Here is a 20,302-nt window from a genome sequence, read left to right on the forward strand (position 1 = left end):
ATAAAAAATAAAACATCCGTTTCAAATTATTTGAGTAATTTATCCAGTTGGTTAATTATGAATTATGAATATCATTGTCCAAATATTTAATTCAAAATTTATTAACTGGAAAATAATATCTTTGACTTATTAATTGAATACTTTTAGTAGAAATGAATGATACTATTTAATAGTTCCTATAATTTTCTTGTAGATTCTGGTACTCTAATAAGTACTTAAGTCTTCTAGGTAAATTTAATAACAAATAGGGTACAATAAAAATTAATTTAGGGTTTTATTTCAACTTTAATAATACTCAGTGGTAATTTAAAAAGGGAAAAAATTTACTTATATTGGTTATTTTGTACTAAAAATTAATAATCTGTAGAAAAAATATATTTTTTATTAGATAATAGTTATAAAATATATGTGGAAAGTACTTTGAACTGATCAGATTAATGTTTAATTATCAATTAATTAAAATATTCATGTTTGTATATTTATATATATTATATTGTTTATTTTATTAAAAACACGCAAGTATTTATTTAATTTTTGTTACAATTGCAATTCATAAATGTTTCACAAATATAAATTTTGTTGTTTATTGTTGTATATTTTTAAACAAACTAAAATTGATTGGTTAGAAACAAAATTAAATGTAAAAATTATCAATAAATTGGAATATTTAATAAAATATTTTATTTATTAATAAAAAATTTATTGTTCCTAAATATTCTGAATAGATAATTGGGATATTTAACCAGATTTCTCTGATTGATAAGTTTGATAGTAAATAATAGTAAATAATTTAATATTTTTGTCCTACTTAGATTGTTATAAAAATGCAATAATGCATAATTTACCACTATTTTTTTAAGCAAACCATAAAAATTTATTTATAGATGAAAAAATTATCATAAGTAACTGTAAATTACAACTGACATTCAAATTGTTTTGTAATTACAAAAACGAGTATATAATATTTTTTTACTCCACTTTCTCATTCACGTTTTAAAATTAAAAATGTCAAGAAAACTAATTGCGGTTATAATCGTAATTAAGAAAGAATTTCAATGTTTTTGGTTTTTGTTATTAGGAGAAAAATAAATAAATACTTCATCAACAAGAGTGAACAATTTTATTAATATTGTTTATAAATAAAATGTATAAAACACCGGATAAAAAAACAACAAAGCACAAACATGATTAAAATATATATGCAGCTTAAACAATATATAAATAACACTAATCTGATTCTTCTTCTGGTCCAAAATCAAGCCAAAAGTTATTGGGTGTTTTCTCTAAGTATCCATTCAGGTTAATTGCAGTCTAAAAACAAACATTTTTATTGAAGTTATTGAATTTAAATATTTATTTACCTGTCCCAAAACAGGACTGTTAAACCATTTTTTGGTTTTCACAGTTATGACTAGTTTACATCCGGCAACATCACGTTCCGGCACAATATAATCGAAAGCTTCTTCGTAAGTTGGATTACAACAGTTAATTATCACCTAAAATATTTTACTCGATTTATAAATATATCAAATATAATTTGATAAAAAATACTTTTGTTTTATTTTTAATTTGACTTTGTCCTGGAACAGACAGTTTTAATTTAACGTAAGGATCTGGTAGGTCTTCAGGGTCCGTCAAAGTCAAGTTTCTGTAAATGCTCAATCAAAATAACCAAAAGGTCAAACAGAGTTAACAAGTACGTACTCAATCTGATGGACCTTCACCACGAGCCTCTGCCTCTGCATATTATAGTCCAAAGTCAATTCAATTCGGCCATAATTACACGGAATTCTGTAATTAACAAATGGTATAACAAAAAAAACAAGAAAATGATCCCACCTACTTTTTACTCAAAGACCTCCTCATGGTTTTAGGTGTGCTCATGCTGAGTATCCTCTTAACTTTGTTTGGAGGTGAAGGCGTTGTGGCAACTCTACTTAACGAAGTAGAAGATAATGTTTCCTCAATCGTCATGGGCTTGGATGAATCACTCACTGAAGAATCTTCAATAAAATCCACGTGAAACATTATCAAGTATGATATAGTACACGAATATGGTTACCTGTGCTGATTTTTTCAAATAACGACGACTCAGTTGGTGAACATGAGTGTTGTGATGGTGGTTTAATGTCGTCGTCAGAATCTGAGTCACTTTCGAGGTCTCCCTCAAATAAAGCGTTGGTTAGAATCTAAAATGGTCTCATTTAGAATCATTATCTGTTAGTGAGTTATTGTTTATTACTCTTAATTGCAGTGATAGAACTATTTGGGTCTCCGAACTGTCTGGGTCATCTACAACTAGAGGAAATACTTCTTTGCTAATGTGCATGTTAGGCTGATGTGTTAAGTTAGTCAAAGAATACTCAAAGAAGCCCAGTTTAGACTCAGACCGTTTATCCCAGACCTCAATGAGGACGTTCTCTTTTTCCGGATCATGGACCAACACAGAGGTTCCCTCCTCCCAAAAGGGATCAGAGTTGTGGCTCTTAGACTTGCTTTTGTAGACAACTTTATCGTTCAAAATCACTTTGAAGTAGCCGTGTGGTTTGGTGAATGTCTTGGATTTGGGTAGGTTTCTTGCTGAATCTACGTAGAAAGTTAAAAGTGATTGTGCCAAATTGGTTACCTTCAACAACTCCGTTTCCTTTCTCATCTGAAACATGTTGTATAAGGTTTCTATCTAAAGGGAACTGCAATGGACAAACCGCGTGAAGGTCACCATAAACTGTGGATAAGCCCAACCATGTAAATCTTAGATGGATTTCGCCATGTTTGGCCTTCTCCAGTTTAAACCATTTGTCGTTGTGGTCCTTTTTTAAGACGGAATGTATTTCTGTGCCTCCACTGAGATAATTATGTATTAATTAACTATTAATAGGGATGTCATAATTGAGCTTACCCTCCCAAGAAGTCGTCTTCATTCAGGTCGTCCTCATCCCAGACGTAGAAGTTTAAAATATTAGCTAAGGGGTCTAAAATTATAAATTCACACCAGTAGTCCCATTTAGGGTTTAGAGTCTTCTTGATGGTGGGGGTTTGGAATTGTTGTGCCCCCACTGATAATATTACGTAAGGGTCGGATTTGCCTAGTTTGTCCTTCTTTTCTAGGTCTCTGGCTTCAAACACATGTACCCTTAAAATACCCTAAAAGGACAAAATATTAGTAATTGTTTAGTTGTTTCTTTAAGGGACAGCACTTCTGGTTCCAAAGATCTCAGCTCTGAGGCTTCGATGGTTTTGGAGAACTTCTTGGTAATGTTATTGGGGAATACAATCTTCTTCCTGATTCTCTTCTCAATTGCCTGACGTACCACATAACTAAAATTGATGCATTAAACTGTAAGTTGTGCAGTAGTTGGAGTTATAAAAGTTACTTAAGACCAGGAAGTTTAGAGAAGCCGACGATTTCAAAATTTATGTCGGGATCGTTCAAGAAAAATATTTGCATCCCTCCAACTAAAGGCATCTTCACCAGGAGTGGCTTGAGAATAATCCTGACTTCTGCTCCCAACTGGAAGTTCCTGATTCTGCCCAGTTCTTTGCCGGACATTCCGAAGTGTATGTCACAGTCTCCGTCATAGCTAAAATTGACCAATACAACTACTAAACTTTTTAATTTTAAGGGAATTTCTTACAAAATATCAAAGTCTATGATGATACAATCTTTCCTTTTAGTGTATATTTTGACCCCGTCAATTTTTGGAGGCTAAAATGTGATGCAATAAAATGAATGAATGAAATATATGAAGACACATACAATTTCTCCAAAATCAATTTCCTCAAATCTGAACGAGTCGATTTTTTTCCTGATACTGTTCTGCAGTTTCGTTCTGAACTTTTTGATTATGAAGTTGGAAATGTTGGGCCACATTGTGAGTATAAATTCGTTCACCCATTCCGCCCTTTCCCTGTCTGGAAATGTTACCTGAAATCACCATATTTATTTTTAAATTTATTAATTCTGGTTTTAATTACCCATGATGGGAGTTTGTTGTTTAACAAGTGTACTAGTTCTTCTTTGCCTAAAGTACTGGCTATACTTTTGGACTTAATTTTGGCGCTGGTGTTATTGGTTTTGTTCTCAAGCCACACCAGTGTTCCCACAGTTACTAAAGGCAATATTAGGGACCATTGCATATAGGCAACTATGTATCCCAGGAAAATAAGGCCAATCTAAAAAAATTACACCATTAACTTTAAATTTAATGTGTCATGAGGTATTTTTAGAGTAATGTGTTGTTGATTCTACTGAAGAAATTCTAAAAGTATTACTTATTAGATATTAAGAAAACCACAAATAATTCTATTCACGTAAGTAAGTCCGTAAACATAAAATATAAAGAAATATAAATCTTTCAAATTAACACAGACACAAATTTACATATTTTTATTCAACAACGCAGTTATGAGTAGAATTGTTTATTTATAAACTATAAATATTAGAATTGTGTGTTTGTAGACTATATATAAACAATTCTACACCATAAATTACAGTGTTTTTCTAATATTTTATAAATAAATTATAAAAATTCTTAGAAAACCCAGATTTAATAATAATAATTTAATTTATTCTACTATTACCCTCTTTTAACTGTCTTCTTACACAACTTTATCATGTTTTAATATAATAATATAATGACAATCAATTATTGATAACAATTTATAAATGAAAATAAATAGTTTTAAAATGGAGGTCTGTCTAGACATTACACCTACATAAATATTTCATGTACTAGACGAAAAATAGAAAATTTAAATTTAGTCCTAATTTAAAAATAATTTTAAAACATAATGAGAAATAAATAAATAAATACTTCAATACAAATAAATAAAGCTTTGGATATTGGCTTTTTATATTTTTTAATTGTTCCTCTAAATCAACATATAAAAATTTATTAATTTAATATTAATTCCATACTTACCCTATTTAAGATGCTGATCACAAATTCCCTAGTAAGCATTTTTTTCTTTTTCGGTTTGTCACCGTTTAAGGCACTGCAATCATTGTCTGAACCTTTAAAAAATATTAATTAACACTGCTAACCTTTGCCACTTGTTTAATGAACGAATTTTGCAAATCGCCTCTGGACTGGCATATGGACTGCCTAGTTCTGTGTGTTTTGCGGTGTAAAATCGATAAGATACATTGAAGGATGCGATTATTATTTATCTGTGATGGTTTTTTAGGTGAGTCAATAATAGTATATAAATATCACTTAATAAAATTTCGCAGTTTATTTAATTTAATTTATTATCGATTTAATGTTTTACATAAGCAAACAAGTTACAGTTTCTTAATGAATAAAAATATGTCGTTTTTATATTATTTATTATTTTTTTTTATTATTTTTTGTTTCACATTTAAATAGTACTAAATTTTTAATATTTCTAAGATTCTTATTTAAAAGATTTCTTCAACGAGGTTCTTCAAGGTCACCTATTGTTTACTAGAGGGAGCCTCTTATCTCTATACACAGATTTTTAACAGTTATCCCATTATCTGACCACATGAAAATAAAAATGACAAAAACAAAACAAAAACAACATATACGAACAAAATGACGTGTACGATAATATATATTTAATTGGTACCTTTAAAAATTAAATGTTTTAGCTCTAGCTTTAACGGTGGAACCCTAAAACGAAACACGAGTCTATAACTGTACTGTGATAAAAAAGTTATCGATGACACGTATTTGAAAGTGCTTAACCTTTAGAACAAAAATAAAAAAGGTGAGGCGCTACTGCTAAACAAGCTACTTTTAAAAATTTCGAACTTACTTTCGGGAGTCATGATACAAACATTAGTTTCTAACGTTACAAAGATGCACAAAACACTGAAATATGTTGGAAATTGATAGTTTATTATTATTGGGCAAGTAATAGACGGCGGAGCGCCATGTTCAATAAATTAAATCACCGCTATTTTGCCGGACTGATGGGTGTGTTGATGTTGACGTAATGTTTTATTTTACCATCCTGGTAGCGTAACAGGTTATTGTATAAAATCGAATAGTGACGCCTCAGACCTTCAGGGTCAGACGAGTTCTATTAAAAAAAAAGATGGTGCGCATAGATGAGCGCATTGGATTAAATTAATGAGCTCCAATTTTGTCTTTGTTGCCATTCCCATTTGAGAGAGGATAGAGGCACCTTCTAAAGCTCTTTGATGCACGACTTGGCTATTTAAGTTGTTGAGTGGGCAATAAAACATTTAGTATTCCAATGTTTATTTATTTTCTTAATTATTAGGTAAATAAATAATAAAACAATTAAATGACGGTGATAATTATCAATAAAATTTACTGGTCCCCAAAATTGAACCATTCAGTAACAGAAGATGATAAGTCATAGTTCTTCAGGTCAATCAAAATCTGTAATCAATAAACATCCTTAATAAACATGGCTTTTTAAAACAGACTACTTACTTTTCCTAAAACAGGGTTTTTCATAACTTTGTCTTCTACCAAAGACACTTCGACCTGTTTGGTGTCCAGTTCTTTTTGAGCTACTAAATATTCGAACGTCTCATCAAACTCTGGGCTCAAAGTGTTCTTCTTAATCTTAAAATTGTAGATGACATTATAAACTCTTAAACTGATCATGTTTACTTACTTTGGTTTTTCTCTTTGAAGTCTTTTCTCTTTCAGGTAACAAGTACATCTTCACATACAAGTTTGGAAGATTATCTGGATTTTTATAGAAGATGTCTCTGTAATTTATCTCAATGTACATAATGTAATTAAAAACTCTTAATACTTACACAACTTTATGAACAACTATAATTAATCTTTGCCTTGGTGGACTGTATCGAAGGGTTATTTGAATTTTTCCATCTCCAGGAACGTAAGATCTACAAATATTCAAGTAATGGTCAAGCAACACTCAAAATTAATCTACTTACTGAGCTACTGAAATGTCACTGCTGTTACTCATAAACGAATCCTGCTTACTTAATTGATTTGGCTCTAAAATAATCAATTAGCTTATTTATATTGATTAATTAACAGTACTTACTGCTTGGCTTTTGCTCATCAGTTACAGCTTCAACTGTGCTTTCAGTGTCGTTGGTTTCATCATCACTTTCCTTGCCTGTCTCTTTGGCAGCAAATATCTGATGTAAAAAGAAGCTTTAAGGTTCCACCTTTATAATTAATTTAAATATTACCCTAAGACTAAGCGACAAAACAACTTCGCCTCCATTGGGCAACTTGAATGGTTCTCTGGTCAGCTCCAAGTTCTTCTTCTTCAATAAGTCAACAACCGCATAAGTTAACGTTCCCAACATGTGGTCAGTCTTAGAATCGAATACTTTTAACTGCAACGAAGCCCCATTGGGGTTGTCCAGGAAAAACGTGAAACCCTCCTCCCAAACAGGAGTGGTGGTCTTTTCCTTCACTTTGGTGACGTATTTTGTGTGTCCAAGGCGCACTTCAATGAACGGGTCTGGATTTACTGACGATTTAACGGGCTAAAAAATATATTAAAACATGCCATGTAATTTATGAAGTGTTGGCTTACTGGAAGACCTGATGCGGAATCGACAATGACCGTCAGAAATGAGGTGGACAATGGCACGTTTAACTGGTGTAGCTCACTGCTAGCTGCGTTCAAGTCCTCAAGATTAGTACTTAAGGAGTACCATTTTAAATGTAGGTTGACACTTCCGTGCTTGACTTCTTGTAGTTGTGGGGTCTAAAATGAGTTGAAAACTTGTAATTTAATTAATTTAAAGTCAATTACTCACTAGTATCAAGTCTCCCAGTTTTATAACTTCACTGATGTCAATATGGCAGCTACAATGATATGTTTTTTTGATTGTGTTTTTAATATTTTAATGTTAAGTCATTACCTTCCTAAAAATTCATCTTCAGCTGGATCTTTATCCCAAATGGAGACCAACAGTTTTTGTCCAACTTTTTCTAGAATTTTAAACTACAGAAAATTTATTTGTGCCTTGAATTAATGAATACGAGAAATCAAACCTCAAACCACTCGTCCCACTGGGGGTTGATGTCACTGTCTATCACTTTCGACCTGTGCTCCTCAGCACCAACTCGTAGAACAGCATAAGGGTCAGACTTGCCTTTGCCAATTAATTTTATGTCCTTTCTTTCCAAATTATTGGCTTTAATGAGATGTACTCTTAAACAGCCCTTTAAAAATAAAATAAATACATTGTAGTACATACGTTTCTTCTATTGTGTTACCTCAGGAATCTCCAGATAGGTACTCGGAGCCACTTCATTGCTCAATTGGTAGGTGTACTTGTTTGGAAGGACCATGGTGTAATTTATACTGTTCACAATAGTTTTTTTTATGATCTCACTAAAATTTCGAGTTTTGGTATATTATGTACATTAGATTTTGGTATTTTTACTTAATTCCTGGAATTTCTCCAACCTGTGCAGCCCCAAATAGGTCGTAGTCTATAGTTGGATTCTCCAAGAAATATGCTTGGATACCCCCCACCAAAGGCATGGAAGAAATGAAAGGTTTCAAAACCACCCTCAAGGAGCCATACAACTAAAATTTTTAACATTTAGCTGTGTACAAAATGCAGCAAGTTACCCACTTGAAAGTTGCGTATTCCGAATTTCATTTTGGCCAAATGGAAGGTGATGTTGCAGTCCCCAGCATATCTAAATTCATGTCAAAGTTATGGCTTACCATTGGAAGGATTGATAAACTTACTTAATATCCAGGTCCAGGGTGATTTGATCCCTTTCCCTATCGTAGGGTAGGACTTTGATACCCCCAATATAAATGGGTTGGCTCCCCAAAACAATTCTTTCAAACTTGAAACCCTTTAACTGATAACCATCCATAATTTCAGCCAACCAAGATTGATAATAGTCCACCAAATAATCTTTGGCGTAATGATTAACAAAAGGCCACATCCTTTTGATTATTTGATTGAACCAGTCTGCACTTTCGAAGTCGGGAAAGTAGACCTACAAAATACCAAAGTAGAAAATTTATTTGACGATTGGGTGAGGGTTACCCATGGGGGCAAATCTGAAATGCAGCCAATGACTTCTTTTTCACCGAAGTTGTTTAAATTCCTAATGAAGTTGCATTTTTGTTTTGCTCTGTCTTTTAATGCAGACCTAACTGTGAAGCCGACAATCGGCACCAGAATCCATAAGAGTGAAAATTCGTAGTAGCCGATTAAGTAAAATACTATTCCTGCTGAGCCCTTAAAAATTATACACGATCAAATATTTAATTAAAATATTATTTATTAACTAGAAAATGGTTTTTAATTTAAATATGTATTAATATATTTTTCCTGAACTGATTTATACATACCTGCACCAAACATTGTTGAAATATATTGTAAATATTTATCTTTGCAGGCACAATTTTCGTTACAACGTTAACCATTTTTCTGCTAAAACCACAAAATCTCACTTACAAGTAACCCGTTGTACTAATTACGTACCTCTTTGCTCCCATCTTATAGATAAGTTAGTTGACTAGATAAACTTTGTTATCAATCCCGCATTGATTGATCAAAAAAAAATGTAAAAATCTATGAGAACGTGAGAATCATATATTAATAAATAAATCTGGAGCAAGAGTTTCAACATGAGCCAAATGTAGGAAGTGTTGGGATAATGGAAACAAACTATAACACCACAAATTGATGCTGATTGGTGAACAATTCTAATTAATCGCGTGCCACATAAACAGGCGGTGTTCGTACATGATGTATCCACTGGTGTATCCTGAAACCGTTCTTATAAATATTTATGCATGAACGATACGCAAAACAATCAAATTTTTTGAATGGATAACCATTAGGCTTTCGTTACATTGTTTTGAATGATTAAATGGACGATTACATATATTCATTGTTTTACTGTCTTATTTATTAACATCAAAATATTTATTTAGCTACTTTTGCCTACAAGAGTAAAATCATAAACTTGTGCTAATTGACTGGTTATTAATTTTATCTAAATGCAGTAAAAAATTAAGTTTGTTTTGTCATATTTATTTTAAATTACCTTTAATACTTTATCAAGGTGGTGCAAACACAAAATTTCATTAATTTCTTATCAAAATTCCAATATTATATTAATAATTTCCGATAACCAAACTAATTAATACAGACACAAGTCGTAATGTCGTAATGTAATTCGTTTATCTTGTAAACATTTAAAACTGATAAAATTACAATTGATATTTACCTCTTAATTGCTGCACCACTAATTACAACGAGTCGTTTCTTTAAAACTCCACTAACTAACTAACTAACTACATTGCGGGTCGCCCAGTAATTAATATTTGCTATTTTTGTATTAAATTTGACATTGCAGTCCAGTTTATTCAATAAAGCTTATTGGAGTAATTGAATAAATTTGAGTGTTAGTTGCTTGATTATGCGACGCAAACTAAACCTGCTAAGTAAGATTGACGATATGCAAGATGTTATCAAGCAACCAAAATTTGCTTAGTTTTTTGATAATCAATAACCGGAGTGATTAATTGCGGTGAACTAGGTCTAGAAACTTAAATATCACGTGACCGACAAAGGAAAGGTGATTACAATGAGAAAAACGCAATTTAAAATGTTATTGCTTTCCTTATTAGGTATTGGACACGCAAAAGAAAAATTAGTTAACATTTGGGACCAAAGTAATCAATGAAATATCACTGCTTTCAATGAATAAACTACAAGGGACTTATAAATTAAATAAAACAACATTGGTCAATGTATATATAATAAATTTTATTTAAAATATTTCCAATAAAAATATTTGTAACATATATAAATCTCTTTGATAAAATTTGATTACGAGATTCTAAATATAAACACATGAACAACGATAAAAGTACATCAATAAGCGTAAAACGTTGTTAATACTCACAATCAGCAATAATATGAAATAAAAGTGACATCAACAATAGTGTAATATTTTAATATAAAAATACAATTTTTTAATCGTTGTAGATTCCACCCTTACTCTTCGGGTTGCAGATCAAACCAGACGTTGTATGGTTGAGTGAGATTCAGCTTCGATAGATCAATGATTACCTAAAACATATTAATAAGAAAAAACCTATTATATAAGCGATTAATTAAAGTACTTGTCCCAAAACGTTGCTACTTGAATAAAACAATTGTTTCTGAGTACAGGCGGTCACCTCTAATTGTTTATTGGGTAGTTCCGCCTGATTTATCACATACTCGAAGCTCTCATCAAACACTGGATTACAATTATCTTTGACAACCTACGAAACAGATGTATATATATAATGGATTAACATAGTAACATAAATAAATACCGATGTCTTCCTTTTGGAGTCCTTGGCACGTTCTGGCAAAATATACAACTTGACGTAAGGATCAGGGATGCTGGAGGGGTCCTTTAGGGGAATGTTCCTAAAAGTACATACGCATAAATGAGTATATTTAACGGTCTTAAAGTACTTACGCTATTTTGTGCACCACCACAATGAGCTTCTGCCTTTGCAAGCTGTATCTCAAGGTTAATTGGATCCTGCCCAATCCAGCTTCGCCGGCGGACCTAAAACGAATCATGGTGTACCAGTTTGTTAAAAAAATTAGGAGGGAAACCTACGAGGTGACACTGGGTGTCCTGTGCAAGAGACCGTCGCCAGAGTTTTCAGTAAATGAAGGGGCCACAGACATTTGAGACATTGGTGAGTCTGGAACTGGTTCGTCTTCAGCTGTTGGCGCTGGAGTTGATGGCTCAGACGACTTTTGTTCCATACTTGCTATTTCTGCAACAATATCAAAAGTAAACCTACACACATATACACAGATTACATGTGCTTGCCTGGTTTACTTGCTGCCTCAGCAGCCGGTGCATCAGACATCATTGGCTCATCATCTTGCTTTGGCGAAGCTTTCAAAATCTAAAACAAATTGATTAAATAAACACAAACACAAAAATTATTAATCTCACTCTTAAATGCATTGACCAGACGATTTTGCTTTCAGGGCCCGACTTCAGGAGGGCGAAAGGCTCCTTCTTGACCTCCAAATTCTCCTTGGTGGACAAGCTACTGATTTTGTAAGTCAACTGGCCGATTTCTGTGTTGGTTTTTTGATCCATGATGGATAGGTAGAGTGAATGGGACTCGGGGTTTGGCACCAGGAAGGTGAAACCTTGTTCCCAAACTGGATGGATGGTTCTCATCTGCACTCCGGTTTGTTGGGTGCTGTTTCCTACTCTTAAAACTGCGTACGAGTCGGGTTTCGTTGAAGCACGTGCTTGCTACAACGTAAAAAATGGTACAAAGTCTGTAGCTATTATTTATTAGCACAACATACTGGTAAGTTCTTGCAGGAGTCCACAAAAACTGTCAATAAGGCAGTGTGCAGGTTCGTTGCCTTCAAGTGTTGAGTTTCAGCAATAATCTACAATTAGATTTAATAGTAATAATTACAAATATAATCTTAAGGTTTTGACTTACAGCTTTGAGATCAGAATAGTTCTTGCTCAGACTTAGCCAAGTAAATCTTAAATGCACCATTCCGTGTTTTGCTTGTTCCAGAGTGATCCACTGAAATTAATCAAGTTAAAATAATGAAAATAGACACAATTTCAATCTTACCATGTCATCACTTCCCTTCTTAACAATATTGGAGACTTCTATGGTAGCCCTAAACCACGACAAATTTATTGACATTGCCATAACAATGTTAACAGTCATTATTAATTAATGAGTCAATGAAATCAGCGAAACAGAAATTTTTATAAAAATATGTTAGTTGAGCGAAGCTGTTAAGAATTGAGTATATACAAATGTATTATATACAGATATTTACACAAGTTGGAACAGAATGACGACGAATATTCTTTTTAAACGGACATGAAAAGATGTTCTCATTGTATGATCAAGTTCAAATATTGTAATTGTCAATTATATCATGTTTTCATGTCCATTATATAGTAACAAAAGTGTAAATAGATGAATTTGTTCGGTACCTTCCTAGGTCATCATCCTTCTGACCCTTGTCTTTATCATACAAGCGTATATGAAGCTGCATACCGGTCATATTGTCCATGACAGACTACACAAAAAGTAATTGTGATCATGGAATTGTAGCACAAAGATCCGCTTAAAAAATCGCAAAGAAAAAACACCCTCAAAAACTTGTTTAGTAACACAAGAAACACGCCACTATTATCTAACCTTCCCAAATAATCGTCTTGCAAATTTATGGGCATTTTTGGATCCCAATCCCAGATTGAGCACGTCACGAATTGTGCCTCTGACGATGACACTACACCCTGAATGTTAGAAAGGTTTGTGTTACCAAACGGTCTTAAATTTATTATGCGCCAAAGAATAAATTACAAAAGATTCAGATTATTTAAAAATACATCCATAAATTGTTGTTTAACAAGTGGAAACTTCTAAAAATATTTACACTTGACAAACAAATAAATATCCATGCAAAAGCAAAAGCAAAAAAGCCTGAAACTAGAGTTTTAATTTAAATAAACATGAAAGATAAGAAACACTGACAGGAAGGAAGAGAACCAAAAGGCTAAACAGAAAACTGAGCTTTCGATTTTAGTCGTGTTTTAAATTAAAACTCTCATGAGTGATTGTAAACAATTCTCTGTGTACTGCTCAGGAACGATTTGTTGAACCCACATTAAATTAACACTTAATTCATTTTGAAACAGTTCCTGAACAGTGAGGGTATAATTTTGCTCACTGATTGATTTCTTACCTTCCAAGAGACTCATCGTCACCTGTATCATCTTTGTCCCATAGGTGAATATATAGTTGTTGACCATTGGATTCCAATACATTAAACTAGTAATGAAATCAATTTTTGTAAAAAACAAAACCGTCAAGTTTGAATTTACTGTTAGAAATGGTGTCATGGATGCTAATTCAATTTTGCAAGACTGTGGCTAAACTATATTGTTCGTGAATCTGCTTGAAACATGAAAGCTCATGATCTAAGTTGAAAGTTTAGTTAGATAATATTGAAAACTCAAATATTTATAAAGAACAAAAACTGGGCATGCAATTAGTACAAATTGGGGCTCACCTCGCACCAGTAATCCCACTTTGGATCCACACTGTTGTCGATTACTTTGGTTTTAAACTCTTGAGCTCCAACTGTGACAACCGCGTATGGGTCTGATTTACCTTTACCCAAGACACTTATGTCCTTTTTCATCAGATGTTTGGCTTCAAAGACGTGCACCCTTAGAACTCCCTGAAATAATTGGATTTTTTGAGTGTGTTTTGTTAATGATAGAGTTAATTACTTCAGGTTCTGGAGCTTTGAGTTCCACGGCCTCGACTTCTTCGCTCAACTTGATGGGGAACTTATTTGGTAGCACCATCATGGAGGCTACAGTTTCTACTACAATTCTTCTGAGAATATCGCTGCAATTGTTACAAATTAGTACCATTAATTAAGTTTATTTCGGGTTTACCTTAAGCCAGGCATGTCTAAGACGTCAGCAATGCCAACTAAATCAAAGTCGATGTCTGGATTATTCAAGAAGAAGACTTGTAAGCCACCAACAAGGGGGATTGATGTTATTAATGGCTTCATCACAACTCTGAGCATCCCGTGTAACTGAAAATCTCTAATACCACCCTTCATTCCAGATAAGTAAAATGTTATGTCACAGTCTCCAGCGTAACTGAAATAAATCATATAAGTTGTGCTTGGGTGGCAAGTTCAAATTACTTACAATATATCTAAATCCATCACAATTTCATTCCTATCAATATTTTTGTCGTAAACTTTGACTCCACCAATTCTAAAAGGCTGAAAGGGACTATTGTAAATTGGAATAACCACATGATTTAATACGTACAACGGTGCCCAATATAATGCGCTCAAATTTAAAACCTGTAAGTTTGTACTTTTCCAAGTTGGTCCTAAGAGCTGGCTGGATTGAGTCCCTAACAATTTCTCTGGCGTAGTGGTTCACATTGGGCCAAACTTGCTTGATAATCTGAAATTCCATCATTAAAAGCAATGAAAGCATAAAAATCGAAGTTGTCAAACCCTGTTCAGCCATTCAGCACGTTCAATGTCGGGGAAGAAGACCTAAAAACACGTGGGTGAATATTTGTATAAGTTTTTGACTTACCTCGACTTACCCAAGCAGGTAAATCGTTAAGACGTGCCAAAACTACGTCTTCTTCGCTGGCCAAAGCGGTGGCTTTGGCGATGGCTCTTCGTCGGTCGCTGGTTTTCTTCCATTGATCTCGCAGGACAAATAATATTACCGGACCGATAAACCATGCGACCGACCATTGCATGTAGCCAGCAAAATATACTATTCCTACTACTGACACCTAAACCAAATATTTTGAATCAGTCATTTTTATTACTAATGAAAAAATGTGTTTGTCACATCTAAACATATTTAAAAGAAGGTGTCTTTGCTGTAAACTAGTGTTATATTTTTCTTATAATGAGACCGGAAGTTAACATGATAATCATAGGATATATTGAGAATTCAGAACATTTCTAAATATATCCAAAACTCTTGTATATCTAAATATATATATTACTCATATTTCCGGTAATTAAAATTAAAACCAATATCTGGGAATAAAATATATTATTAGATTGGACCATGTCGGCTCAAAAAATTAAAAGATTAGATAATTAAATTCTGGATTTCCAGTTATTTTTGGATATGAATACATTTATCAAAAGTCATACAAGTATGTCACAAAACAAACATATTTACTAAATTATCTTGCAATTAATTAAGTTCTGTCAATTAGAATAATAACAATTATTTATTAAATAATTATAATTAAGGCAATTCTGTTATACAAAACAGTGCCCCATAATTTTGTGATATCTGTTTTTAATTAATTTAAAAATATTTGTTTAAATTTTATTTTATTTATTTAGTTATATCCATATACTTATATTTATTGTATTTTTAGCCATGAATATTGAAGAAATTATACTCGTTATTTTTTTATAGAAAATCTAACTACACCACTGAAATAAACACTTTCTGAAATGGATATATACTAAATTTCATAAAAAAATATGCCTATTCATAATTCTTATGAATTATTTTTTAATTAAATGGTTGAGGGAATAAGCTGTCAAAAATAGCACAAATTATGTTATTTTTCAACGATAACGGAATATTACACTAGTGATACTACACTTATTATATAAATACTTTTAAATTTTAAGCTTTCGTTCGATCGTGGTGGAATTAACAAATCATGTGCCGAAATTACACCAATACAATTGAAAAAGTTTTTTATTAAAATTGGTTTATACCCAACTTAGAGGGTGTTTAATCCAGTGGTGTAGTTAAATTATAATAAATATTGTTTAATTTAATAAACATCAATTTTGAATATTTTACCATAAAATATATATTATTTTAAGTGCATTAATGTATTTCCTTTCTTAACTGCAGAATAAATTTGATTGTGAGACAAAATTCTTCCGGAAATAGGATAAGATTTTGACTAAAATAGACGATGTGTCATTCATATTTCCTGCTCCTATTAGCCGGTATATTATAATTAATTTTATTTTTTCTCAACGTAATTAAATTTTATCTAAAATGTCAATATTAATACTTCGGTAATTAGGTGGTTACTTTACACTAACAACTAGTTGTTAGTACACATTTACTAAGTTAAAAATAAGTATCAGGTAAAGATTGAGTCATAAATACGTGTTAAACTCGTTCAAATGAATTAAATAATCAAAAGGCAAGCACGCATAAAGAAATTCAAATCGTTTTTAACTTAAATTAACAGATGCTACATATTGATTAGTTGATTCATCCAATAAATTTTATAGGTCACACAAACATATGTAGGTGTATACTTACTTTTTTTAAGGCGCTGAATATAATACTAATAATGCCATTATTATCCTGTTTTTTGTCAACAGGATCTACTTTGCTAGCACTCATTTTAAATGAATTTTATATAAACGACTTGTCGAATTAATCCAGTTGTTAACCCTAACAACACAAGAGATGAACTGTAGTGTGTTTCAGTTAATTTACCTTACATTTACTTTGCAATAAACAATTTCCTATCTACGAAGATACTAAACAAATGATGTCATGGTTAAAACAACGCAACATTCAACCCAAGAATAAACCGAAATCCGTGATCCCCTTCTTTGTTTAATACGCTCATGAGTATTTTCTCTTTCCTTTTCTATTATGCCTATGAGCATGTGTAAAGGGGGTTGTCTAAGTTTCCTGCTATTGATTCCTGCAATCCACGTGGGTTTCTGCTTGATGGACGAAGACAAAAAATGAACGAAAAAGTAAATTTGATAGTAAATAGTTAAAGGCGATATAATTTATTTATTTAATTGGGCTAATTATCTAGTAAATAGGTAGCAGGAATGTGTGTGTCAAATATAACACATTTTAGGAGTTAAATTTTTAATTAATATTTAAAATTAAATAACAAATCACCTAAATAAGCACTTTTATTCAGTATCAAATTCATTAGCTTGCAGGTGCTGATTTGTTCTACTTAATTTTTAATAATCGTATACAGTGGTGGCCAGAAAGGTGGAACAAAATTTATTTCTTTATTTTTTCTCATTGATTGAGTATTATTATGACTTTTTGTTAATAAAACAACCATTATTGTATTGAGATAGCATTTATTATACATACTGTGATATCATATAACAAACGAAAAAGTACAAACATGTTCAAATAAAAACTAATTCTACTTACATATAATTTATATCATGATTAAAACTAGGGTTGAATATAATCAAATGCCGAATGTGGCAGCCGATTAAGATTAAATATCACATACACAGTGAAGTAATGCAATAAATATGGGATAACATATTCAAAGGTCGCATGTTCTTCAATTGAATTCACGGTCGGGCAGCAGGATGGGCGCGACCAATGTCCAAGCATAAAGCGTCAAGCATAGCCAGCTTGAAATCTCCTTGATCCACATCGAGCCGGCGTTCACACCAAACGACTCCAAACTCGAGTTTGGTCTGTAAAAATTCATTATGAATGACTTACTGTGTTTTAACCAAAAATTATTCACACTTACTTGTACCAGTTGGTCAGAGTCATCATCACGTTGAGTGTGGCGAGGGCGAACATCACGTGGAAGAAGCTCCAGCTGTAGGCGACCGACTCTTCCTCGTTGTCCCAGACCTTTTTGCCGCCGTCACCGCTTTCGCCGCCATCGTTACCTGCCAGAGGGGTATACGGTTCTATTTTAGAATAACACACGGGAAACAAAAATAAATGAAATATTGATTAGAAAGCCTAAACATTCCACAGCATTACGTGGTGAACCTTCAACCATTTTAAACGTGTTAGGAACTAAAGAATTGAAATTAAATAAAAGAAACACCATACCTTCGTTTTCTACCAAGTTCTCGGAGCCATATCCCCTGACTGGATGGAAAAAAGATACGATAATTAGTGTTTGTACATAAAAACGAAACAGAACAGAAACAATACATTCACTACATAATGCTATGGGATATTAAACAAATAAAAAATAATGGTATTCATCAATAAAAATTCAAACAAAATACATTCAAGGTATTATTTCTTAAAAAAATACATGTTATAACTAAAAAGGGTACTAATTAAGTCTTGCACAAATTAAAAAACTCATTCAAAGCATTGGAAGAATGCTTACCTGCTCCATTATCTTTGGCCAATATATTCTCAGACATGGTAATCTTTGAAGAGTTGCTTGCAGTCCTCAAGGAGGAATACAAAACACAGCACATCCAAATTAAGAGGCCAATAACATCAATGTTATGGTTTTCAGATTTTACTCCAAAAATGCCCCAAATTCCAGGATTGCACTCACCTAAACAATATAATTAATCACAAGTTGATGTATTTAGCATAGACCTTACTTTTGGAGTTGGAAACAGCAGACCAAGTCAAATAGGTAACATACAGGGTGACAATAGATGACTGCAAGAGTCCAGATCTTGGCAATTTGTTTTGCACAGATGGTAAAATTGAGATGGCACTTATAATGACGCACAGAATCAAATTAATGGAAATAAAGAATTTATTCAAGTCACAATCTCCGGCCTAAAATATAAATTAGTAACAAAATTTCATGAAAAAATACCAAATGAATTACCTTAGTGTAAAACACGAATAATAACGTGAGTCCAGTTATGCTGATGACATAATTTAACAAAGTAAAGCCAATCAATCCAAAGAACCAACCCCTAGATTCTGTCTCCTCATAATTTCCAACCCAGGCTTCAGCCCAAGAATGGGCAAAGTCAACAATTAATATCAACTGGATTATTATGAATAGAAACCCGCCAATCATACCAAAGTACATCCAGACAGTGGCAAATGATCCTTCAGGTATAAAGAAGGCCCCAATTACACCACCAATTACCACCATATATTTCAACCCCCAGAAACTAGAATTATCAATATTAATCATTAAATTAAGTAATTAACAATGATCTTACCCATTTTGTATTCCTGCTCGAGCATCTTTAGAAGTTTTTACCCCTAACATCATCAGTGCAAATAGTAGGAAGAAACAAGTCATAACAAAACATATCCTGTACACAGCCAAATATCCTACAGCTTTATCGCAGTCAAATACCACAGAATCTGGCAAGTACTTCCCAGTTCCATTCTTACAGAATGGTACCTAAACAACAACTAGGTCAGACCAAAACAAAAACACACCGAGTCAGCCTACCTTTTTCAATACATCCTGCAAACCTGGTGATAAAGTAATGCAGGCTACTATAGTAGTAACCAGCAGCATAAAAGCATACATAATACGTGTGGACGTCGAGTTTCTGCATGATGGACATGCCGAACAACACAATGAGCAGGCTGCACTTCCACAGCAACAGGCGAGCTTAAATGCAAGTTTTCAGTTTAGGTTACTATGTTAGTGTTAAACTAATTACCTGTGCCGCAGAACAAAGACCAAAAACGGCTCCCATTTTAGATTATTTACTTGCACATCTGATGAGTAAGATGTTTACACTTGGGATTTGTCTGGTCACGTAACGCGTTGGTTATCCCGACTAGAAGTATAATAACGTTAAATTTGACAAAATAACGGTTTAGGTCGATCAATTTTTACTTAGAATTAGTGGCGAATTTTGTCTGGTTAATTTTGTGAATAATACACACAAAGTCGCAGATAAACAACAAAGATGGCGCAGAGAAGATATGCTTGACGCATGCGTCAAATGTATTTTTGCAAGAGGACTTGATATTTTGTAATAATTTATTTAATATGCTTTTGGGTGAATAAGTGAATTGTATTGATCTCTTTTTTAAATGTT

General features: G+C 32.7%; 4 protein-coding genes across 9 annotated transcripts; all 4 read right to left on the minus strand.

Moving 5' to 3' along the window:
• Positions 1–1,106: 1,106 nt before the first annotated feature.
• On the minus strand, positions 1,107–5,940 carry LOC109596363 (extended synaptotagmin-2). Of its 2 annotated transcripts, none has more exons than XM_020011895.2 (16): positions 5,782–5,940; positions 4,923–5,014; positions 3,976–4,173; positions 3,758–3,925; positions 3,636–3,706; positions 3,375–3,581; positions 3,198–3,318; positions 2,900–3,144; positions 2,706–2,844; positions 2,243–2,653; positions 2,063–2,189; positions 1,844–2,003; positions 1,705–1,791; positions 1,552–1,648; positions 1,362–1,496; positions 1,107–1,311 (listed from the first exon to the last, which is right to left on the minus strand). In XM_020011895.2, the coding sequence occupies exons 1-16, from the start codon at positions 5,792–5,794 to the stop codon at positions 1,228–1,230; spliced, it is 2,355 nt and encodes a 784-aa protein (XP_019867454.2). In that variant the 5' UTR covers positions 5,795–5,940; the 3' UTR covers positions 1,107–1,227. The 2 variants fall into 2 exon arrangements, with proteins under 2 accessions (XP_019867454.2, XP_019867455.2); XM_020011896.2 differs by lacking the exon at positions 5,782–5,940 and adding an exon at positions 5,593–5,731.
• A 295-nt stretch (positions 5,941–6,235) lies between these two features.
• On the minus strand, positions 6,236–9,545 carry LOC109596367 (extended synaptotagmin-2). 2 transcript variants are annotated; one of them, XM_049966314.1, is made up of 18 exons: positions 9,446–9,545; positions 9,313–9,391; positions 9,005–9,199; positions 8,695–8,954; positions 8,576–8,642; positions 8,381–8,526; positions 8,211–8,328; positions 7,986–8,156; positions 7,853–7,935; positions 7,748–7,796; positions 7,522–7,695; positions 7,169–7,471; positions 7,018–7,114; positions 6,905–6,968; positions 6,764–6,853; positions 6,616–6,712; positions 6,429–6,563; positions 6,236–6,374 (listed from the first exon to the last, which is right to left on the minus strand). In XM_049966314.1, exons 1-18 carry the CDS (start codon positions 9,457–9,459, stop codon positions 6,303–6,305), a joined length of 2,214 nt encoding a protein of 737 aa, XP_049822271.1. In that variant the 5' UTR covers positions 9,460–9,545; the 3' UTR covers positions 6,236–6,302. The 2 variants fall into 2 exon arrangements, with proteins under 2 accessions (XP_049822271.1, XP_019867459.2); XM_020011900.2 differs by having other exon boundaries at positions 9,313–9,394.
• A 1,172-nt stretch (positions 9,546–10,717) lies between these two features.
• Positions 10,718–17,037, minus strand: LOC109596355 (extended synaptotagmin-2). The gene is made up of 19 exons (XM_049966302.1): positions 16,842–17,037; positions 15,121–15,318; positions 15,026–15,067; positions 14,832–14,972; positions 14,706–14,782; positions 14,442–14,654; positions 14,271–14,391; positions 14,048–14,218; positions 13,174–13,271; positions 12,592–12,640; positions 12,451–12,540; positions 12,308–12,394; positions 11,940–12,251; positions 11,870–11,889; positions 11,592–11,810; positions 11,445–11,537; positions 11,296–11,392; positions 11,098–11,241; positions 10,718–11,044 (listed from the first exon to the last, which is right to left on the minus strand). The coding sequence occupies exons 1-19, from the start codon at positions 16,923–16,925 to the stop codon at positions 10,970–10,972; spliced, it is 2,331 nt and encodes a 776-aa protein (XP_049822259.1). The 5' UTR covers positions 16,926–17,037; the 3' UTR covers positions 10,718–10,969.
• A 581-nt stretch (positions 17,038–17,618) lies between these two features.
• Positions 17,619–20,202, minus strand: LOC109596356 (probable serine incorporator). 4 transcript variants are annotated; one of them, XM_049965798.1, is made up of 10 exons: positions 20,098–20,202; positions 19,919–20,038; positions 19,702–19,866; positions 19,463–19,650; positions 19,117–19,411; positions 18,881–19,064; positions 18,655–18,831; positions 18,366–18,404; positions 18,052–18,196; positions 17,619–17,992 (listed from the first exon to the last, which is right to left on the minus strand). In XM_049965798.1, exons 2-10 carry the CDS (start codon positions 19,952–19,954, stop codon positions 17,854–17,856), a joined length of 1,368 nt encoding a protein of 455 aa, XP_049821755.1. In that variant the 5' UTR covers positions 19,955–20,038; positions 20,098–20,202; the 3' UTR covers positions 17,619–17,853. The 4 variants fall into 4 exon arrangements, with proteins under 4 accessions (XP_049821755.1, XP_049821757.1, XP_049821758.1 ...); XM_049965800.1 differs by lacking the exon at positions 18,366–18,404 and having other exon boundaries at positions 18,052–18,217; XM_049965801.1 differs by lacking the exon at positions 18,366–18,404 and having other exon boundaries at positions 20,098–20,201.
• Between the last annotated feature and the right edge of the window lie 100 nt (positions 20,203–20,302).

The sequence above is a fragment of the Aethina tumida genome, chromosome 4 (genome assembly GCF_024364675.1).
Source record: "Aethina tumida isolate Nest 87 chromosome 4, icAetTumi1.1, whole genome shotgun sequence".
Lineage (NCBI taxonomy): Eukaryota > Metazoa > Arthropoda > Insecta > Coleoptera > Nitidulidae > Aethina > Aethina tumida.

Excerpts from the sequence above, each read along its gene's own strand:
- LOC109596363 (XM_020011895.2), bottom strand. Across the intron at positions 3,926-3,975 it reads ACAACAAACTCCCATCATGG|GTAACATTTCCAGACAGGGA; the intron begins GTAATTAAAACC and ends TGGTGATTTCAG. Across the intron at positions 3,319-3,374 it reads TCTAAACTTCCTGGTCTTAA|TTATGTGGTACGTCAGGCAA; the intron begins GTAACTTTTATA and ends CATCAATTTTAG.
- LOC109596367 (XM_020011900.2), bottom strand. Across the intron at positions 8,955-9,004 it reads TTTCAGATTTGCCCCCATGG|GTCTACTTTCCCGACTTCGA; the intron begins GTAACCCTCACC and ends GGTATTTTGTAG. Across the intron at positions 8,329-8,380 it reads GGAGAAATTCCAGGAATTAA|TGAGATCATAAAAAAAACTA; the intron begins GTAAAAATACCA and ends TCGAAATTTTAG.
- LOC109596355 (XM_049966302.1), bottom strand. The coding sequence starts at position 16,925 with ATGAGTGCTAGCAAAGTAGATCCTGTTGACAAAAAACAGGATAATAAT. Across the intron at positions 12,395-12,450 it reads ACTATTCTGATCTCAAAGCT|ATTATTGCTGAAACTCAACA; the intron begins GTAAGTCAAAAC and ends ATCTAATTGTAG. Across the intron at positions 11,890-11,939 it reads TCTGGTCAATGCATTTAAGA|ATTTTGAAAGCTTCGCCAAA; the intron begins GTGAGATTAATA and ends AATTTGTTTTAG.
- LOC109596356 (XM_049965798.1), bottom strand. The coding sequence starts at position 19,954 with ATGGGAGCCGTTTTTGGTCTTTGTTCTGCGGCACAG. Across the intron at positions 18,405-18,654 it reads GGCCAAAGATAATGGAGCAG|TCAGGGGATATGGCTCCGAG; the intron begins GTAAGCATTCTT and ends TTTTCCATCCAG. Across the intron at positions 18,197-18,365 it reads GAACTTGGTAGAAAACGAAG|GTAACGATGGCGGCGAAAGC; the intron begins GTATGGTGTTTC and ends CCCCTCTGGCAG.